Source organism: Phragmites australis, chromosome 1 (assembly GCF_958298935.1).
Source record: "Phragmites australis chromosome 1, lpPhrAust1.1, whole genome shotgun sequence".
In the NCBI taxonomy this organism is placed as follows: domain Eukaryota; kingdom Viridiplantae; phylum Streptophyta; class Magnoliopsida; order Poales; family Poaceae; genus Phragmites; species Phragmites australis.
This window is the reverse complement of record NC_084921.1, coordinates 31,960,774-31,967,787: the sequence shown is the minus strand read 5'-3', so window position 1 is coordinate 31,967,787 and position 7,014 is coordinate 31,960,774. Positions and strand designations below refer to the sequence as shown.

Genomic DNA, 7,014 nt, shown 5'->3' with positions numbered 1-7,014 from the left:
TGAGTACCTTATGTACTCACTCTTGCTATATGTGGATTCAGATGATCCAAAGGCCGACTTCGTCGAAGGTAAAGATGAATAATAGAAAAGTTAGGTTTCGTTCACACTCAAGTTGTCTGTAGGGCTTGAATCGTTTTTGCGTTGTGTTGTGAGACTTTATTTAATTATGCTTATAAACTTTTATTTTAAGGAAGGCTATATTGTATCAATATCGTACTTTAATCAATATATGTTTGTAATGTTATACTTTAATCGATATATGCTTATGATGTCTATTTTTATTAGAAATATATACATACCCATTATTGATTTAGAGACTATTATGAGTTACACAATGTGAACGGAAGGAGGAGTCCGACATTTTCAATCGAAGACCAACGTTCGTTCCCATATTGCTTTCTGCGCTCCACACGCCTCTCGCTCTTAATAGGGAGTCTTCCCTAACCATTTTATCCAAATTGACTCTTCTTTGCCAGGTGACCAATCCAATTTGACTTCTATTTCACGGTAAGTCGATCAATCCAAATTGACCATACAACGAGTTCTGAAATGGCCACTTCCCCAAAAACAGGGTGCGCGGCAGGCATCGCTATCTCCTCCTGCGAGCGAGCCAGCCAGCCAACCAAAGTCAGCACTTCCAGTATCCACTCAAAAGAAGGAAAAACAAACGCGATCGATAATTGACCATCTCATTACTATCAAGAATCAATTGGGGGATTAGAGGTAGCAAAGTGACATGATTGTCATTATCTCAGCAAACTATATATGGTTCTTGACAAGACAACAACGGACAAACCTACCACTCTCTTAGCCGTCAACCGGAAAGGAGGAAGCTACGACTCTTTAGATGACAGAGGCAAGACTGAGTAAAACCATCGCCCAATTTCTCGACGCGGGGATGCGCCGGCTGCTTATCTCTCGACGCTGACGGAGACGTTGCCGCCGCCGACGTTGCCGGAGACGACGGTGGGCAGCTCGACGTTCTTCTCCTTCTTGGGGGTCGACTTGTAGTAGCAGGCGTAGAGGATCAGCTGGACGAGGCCGAAGAACGCGCCGAGGCCGTTGGGGATCTGCAAAAGCACGCACGCGACAGGAGCTAGCACGGTTAGAAGAGTGTTCAAGCTGAACACGAGGATCGACATTCATGTATGAATACTGACCGTGACGTAGAGGTCGAAGCGGATGAGGGCGTAGGCCGTCCAGCAGATGCCGTTGAGGAAGCTCACCAGCGACAGGAAGAACGGCATGTACTCAACGCTCTTGGTAGTGATCACTTTCCTCTGCAAGAAAATCAGTTCAAACATGTGACCCAACAGCTAGATCGATCCAAAACCAACGATGCACAACATATTTGTGAGTAGCGCTAGCTCAGTATTTTTATCCCGCTGCACTTTCGAATCTGAGTGTGGAACAAACAGATAGCAGCAGGTTTTGCTGAACTCTAGAAGAAATGGCCCGGTTTAGAAAGCACCAGCAGCATAGTGCATGGCCGCTACTGTATGTATCTTTCCTTGTTTCGACAAAAGTTGACAAAAGGGAAGGCCACGAAAAGCAAAGACTGGTACATGGACACATGTACTTGCTTCATCCAAGAACACCGGATTCGTAATCCATCACACCTGAAGCAGCACCTACGCATCACGCAATCCCGGCTTAGCAGCACACGTTTGTGATGGGAGATAACAGGACGATCGATTCCTTTGTTCCAGATCCGTCACTCAACACCACAATTGTTTGGTGAGAGCAACAGAACAAGTTTGGTTGGCTAATCAAATGCAGGACAACAACACACCCTATATGGAATGCGAGTACCAGTTCAGACAACACGTAGGGGCCAGCTGCGGCTTCTATTCTGGTACAGACGGCAATAGCCTTTTTGACGGAACATAGAACGGCATGTCTTAAAGATCATGAAGTGTCCCAAGAATACAGTGAAAATTTGACTAATCAGATGTACGTTGATTTGTACCGGGTAGATGGGAAAGGCGAACAGATTTGACACGGTGGTTAAACACAGGATCGTTTCATGCAAGTTTTAAACGAAATTGGCTTTCCCATCTGTTGTTCTTCCAAAACAACCAACTTATTAAGGTGTGATGCTAATTGACACTAATGCTTCAACTACAACCTGATGAGTCACTTGCCCTGGGTTGCCTGCAAAATCCTTAACCGATCCTTTCGTGTCTAGTCTAGATCATGCAAAAGTTTAAATTGTGATGGCATCCCCTGAATATTTAGTGATTAATTAAAGCTTCATAACAGTGGCACCGAAGAAGATACATATATTCACGAAATTACATGGTCTTTCTTTTTGGAGAGATTTCTTGCATGTTCCAGAAGAGCAAATTAATTGCATTCTAATCGAAACAGTAGAGAGACCCCTGATCGCTAAACCAATCTAATTGGTTGGCAAAGGCAAATTTTCACTGACAAGTAGGTCCACCAAATGAGACAGTGACCATGCATACCTAATTAACCTATCAGGCACGCATCCATACAACACCAACATCACCGCCGTCACCGTACCTACCAAATTAACAGCGGAGCATGCACAACTCTCTTCCCAACAGTATTAGTACTAACTATCCAAATAGATTAATTAATTAGCGTAACCATCCACCGGCATGTGGACCTTGAAACTAACACATGCAGATAAGCACTCTCAGACCACCAAATTAATGCGGGACTATCCACGTAATTAAGGAGCAAAAGCAGGCAGGCAGCGGATTCAAACGCACCACGCCACGCCTTACAGCTGACGGAGAGATCAGCATGGATCAAGAGTGAATTGGATCGATGTACACGTACCATGATGGTGAGCGGGGAGGCGTACATCGCCGAGCCGAAGATGACGCAGAGGATGCCGACGATCATGGATCGTTTCTCGTGGGTGTGCGCGGCCAGGAGCACCGAGAGCACCACAATGAGCATGAACGCCGCCTCCACGCCCAGGACGGCGAGCATCTTCAACTGCACACGCACACACGAACGCAGAGAGGCATGAGTTAAACGACGGATATGAAACTCAGAACCAGCACAAAAATAAACAGATCCATCGGGAGTAAAATGAGGGAGGGGAAATCGCGGGATGCGTAGGTCGGATCAGGGGACGCACGCGCTTCTTGTTGGTGGAGTAGAGGAAGAAGATGATGAGGTATGAGCCCTCGATGACGAGCCCGATGCCATTGATGGTGACGACGAGGATGCTGTTGGGGTGGACGATGGGGATGCCGTAGAAGACCCAGAGCATGCAGTTGAGCAGCGTGGCCAGGTAGGGGTCCGGCTTGAACTCCTCCACGTCCTTCCGCTTGCAGATCCGCCAGAACGTCGGCCTGCACATCCACACAAACACGCACGCAAATGCAGGCGTATCCTCATCAGCACAAAAAACCCTAACCCAAACCACCTGGCCTCTCGAAGTCGAAGCAGAGAGAAATCGATCGGGAGGCGACGGCGCGGGGGCTTACACTGGGGAGAGGAAGAGGCCGAAGGAGATGACATTGCCTGCAACCAAAGGGAAGCCACTCGTTAGCGACAGACCCAGCGAAATCGAACCAAACCCAGCGGCCGACCGATCCAACCGAGCCAAACAAAACCGTGAGTAGAGAGCACCACGGAGTACGTACCGATGATGCCGACGATGTTGCGGGCGGCGTCGGGGGAGATCATCTTGCTCGCCGCAGTGGTAGAAGGCTGCTGGGGACTGGCTACCTGGGAGCTGGGGGGGTGGCGGCTTGGAACTAGACGACGAGCGCGACGCGGCGCGGCGCGGCGAGAGGAGGGGCGAAGCGATTGGGGATTTCTGGAAAGGTGGTTGCGGCGAGAGGCAGGCAGTTGGCTCGCCTTATATAGGCGCGCCGCGCGTGGGGGGCAGCCCGGGGTGCGAACTGGGAGTCCCTGGTCGCCAGGCGCGCTCTCGCGATCGCGTTGCGGCTGGCGGCGCGCGTGCTTATCCGGCGCGGGCCTAATTAACCCGTTGCGTGAGGCTGGCTCGTGGGGTCGGTGGGACGGGCCGGCGAGGTGGGGCCCATGGGCAGTGGCTCGGGACGGGGGTTCAGGGTTTTTGGCGTGCGCTCTGCTGGAGGATCTGCAGAGAGCTATTCGCACGTTGAGACCTTTTGACTGCATGCGTACGTGTTTTTAGCCGTCGCAGGCAGCCTTGATCGGTCGATAGAAATTGATTACAGGACTAGTTTTTTTCTGTGCTTTGCACGCGGTGGGACATGGGACGCTGCGGGGCGCGGGTGTGCACGGGAGGGCACGGGAGCGCGCGTGGAGGCACAGAATGTGAGCCCATGCGGGAGACGCGAGAGCGCGGAACGAGCGGACGATAGATCACATATGACGATAGAAAATTAGCAAACGTTTTAAGTAGAAAGAGATCTGCAGAGAGCTATCCACATGATCATAAAGCTACAATTAACCTATGCATCCCACCACCGGTGAAGAAGGCTACAGTTGATTTATAAACATTATATTAGTAAAGTTGTTAATTTGCAGAAAACCACTACCGGATTTCGTTACTTTGCCGTGTGCCCAAGGCACACAGCAAAGGCTTAAAAACACTCGGCAAAGGGTTTGCCGAGTGTAACACTCGGCAAACAGCACTCGGCATACATAGTGCCGGCAAACAGCTGTTTGCCGAGTGTTTTCTATCGCGCACTCGGCAAACTCTTTCCCGAGAGTCAAATCCGACACTCGGCAAAAAAAAGCGACTAAACGGCAGCAGGACGTATCGGGGGTTTGCCGAGTGTCGAAGGAATACACTCGGCAAAACAGGATGGTCTGCCGAGTGTATTTGTCAGGCACTCAGCAAACTCGCACAGTTATATTAAAAAAAAAACACTACGCAGGAGATTTTGGCGGCCCGCGTTTTGGCGCGTTTTGGCGGGCGCGCTTCGTTTTGGCGTTTTGGCGGGGCGGCAAAATCCCGCCACCTTGCCCTCCACCCACCGCCGCCAATGACCCATCCTGGATCGACATCTGGGAGATGGAGAGATGCGCACGGGGGCTTCCCGGAGGGCTAAGCGCCTCCCCCGCCACGAGCCGCCCTCACGGAAGCTGCGGCGCTGCCGCACGCCGACTCGGCAGCGCCGGCGAGCTCCCTCCCGCCGTACCCAAGCCTCCAGCGGCAGGCCCGAGCCGGACTGGTGATGACGCGCGCACCTCCCCTCTGGCGCGGCACCTCCCCTCTGGCGCCGACGAACAACTCGAAGGCTCGCAGGCCACCACCGCACAACAGCCCGGCAGCTCGCAGGCCACCACCCACGCACAAATACGCCACGGCCGCCACCACACTGCCCGATGCCCACCCTCCGCCACTCGCCTCACTTCACCGCCGGTGGTTCGGCATCTCCTCGGCTTGGATCTGCGGCGGCACCCTCCGGCGCCCTTCGGTCGACACGGCCGCAGCGCCCTCCGGCGTCCTCCAGCGACTCGGCGCACGGCGGCTCGGCTCCTCGGTTTGGCGCAGCAGTGCACTTCGGCGCCCTGCGGCACACGGCACCGCAGCCATAGCAAAGGGCGGCGGCGGCTGCAAAAGCAAGGGGCGGTTAGGGTTTGCAGCGGGCCATCCTCTTTATATGGCAAGGGGATGAGGGGGAGCCCGATGTGGGCTTGGGCCAAAAGGCCAATAAGGCTCAAGCCCAGGTTGTTTCGGCCCGCTGGCCGAAAATAGCTATTATAATTGGCTATTTCCATAAAACCCCTCGGGTTTTATATTAATCCTGTATTTATTATTTGCAGTACTGTACAATTGGCTATTATAGTTGGTGGTCGTGTGTTGCCACCCAGATGTTACAAATTTCTTTTCATTTCTTGCGAAAGGCCTAAAAGTAGACTCAACAATATGAATATGATTTTTCTACCCATTTTTTTCCATTATTTCATGCACTTGCAGTACAAATTTGACTTATATCCATAAAAAGCCTAAAAATGCACTTAATGAATTAAAAATAGCAAACGGACCCCGAAAAATACCAAATTTTAACATGGAATATGCTATGTTGTATGTTGAGTGTAGAAAAAGTTTAAAGGTCAAATGATAATTCAACCATCACTTCGGCTTCAAACCTAATCCGTTCTATCTCGAAATCACGATTCTTCCTCGGAGATGCTTCGGTTTCTAAGCATCGTACGTGACAACTTTTGCGAAACCTTCTCAAATTTTTACCACAGCCTCTACGTATCATATCATGACACCATGGCAAGTCTCATGTTTTTCAGACTTCATTTGCTTTTTTTAGAATTAAAAATCCAATAAGCTACATGTTGGTGGTCGTGTGTTGCCAACCAGATGTTTCAAAATTTTTCCATTTCTTGGGAAAGTTCTAAAAGTAGACTCAACAATATGAATATGATTTTTCTACCCATTTTTTCCCATTATTTCATGCACTTGCAGTACAAATTTGACTTATATCCATTAAAAACCTAAAAATGCACTTAATGAATTAAAAATAGCAAACAGACCCAGAAAAATACCAAATTTTAACATGGAATATGCTATGTTGTATGTTGAGTGTAGAAAAAGTTTCAAAATCAAACGATGATTCAATCGTCACTTCGGCTTCAAACCTGATCCGCTCCGTCTTGAAACCATAATTCTTCCTCGAAGATGCTTCAGTTTCTAAGCATCGTACATGACAAATTTTGCGAAACCTTCTCAAATTTTTACCACAACCTCTACGTATCATATCATGACACCATGGCAAGTCTCATGTTTTTCAGACTTCGTTTGCTTTTTTTAGAATTAAAAATCCAATAAGCTACATGTTGGTGGTCGTGTGTTGCCACCCAGATGTTACAAATTTCTTTTCATTTCTTGAGAAATGCCTAAAAGTAGACTCAACAATATGAATATGATTTTTCTACCCATTTTTTTCCCATTATTTCATGCACTTGCAGTACAAATTTGACTTATATCCATTAAAAACCTAGAAATGCACTTAATAAATTAAAAATAGCAAACGGACCCAGAAAAATGCCAAATTTTAACATGGAAAGAGAGGGGGAAAG

General features: G+C 49.0%; 1 protein-coding gene across 1 annotated transcript; it reads right to left on the bottom strand.

Annotated features, from left to right (window-relative positions):
- Nucleotides 1-705: 705 nt before the first annotated feature.
- LOC133888702 (bidirectional sugar transporter SWEET6a-like) lies at nt 706-3,758 on the bottom strand. The gene is made up of 6 exons (XM_062329043.1): nt 3,627-3,758; nt 3,468-3,504; nt 3,116-3,332; nt 2,809-2,970; nt 1,161-1,280; nt 706-1,070 (listed from the first exon to the last, which is right to left on the bottom strand). Exons 1-6 carry the CDS (start codon nt 3,667-3,669, stop codon nt 912-914), a joined length of 738 nt encoding a protein of 245 aa, XP_062185027.1. The 5' UTR covers nt 3,670-3,758; the 3' UTR covers nt 706-911.
- Nucleotides 3,759-7,014: the final 3,256 nt, after the last annotated feature.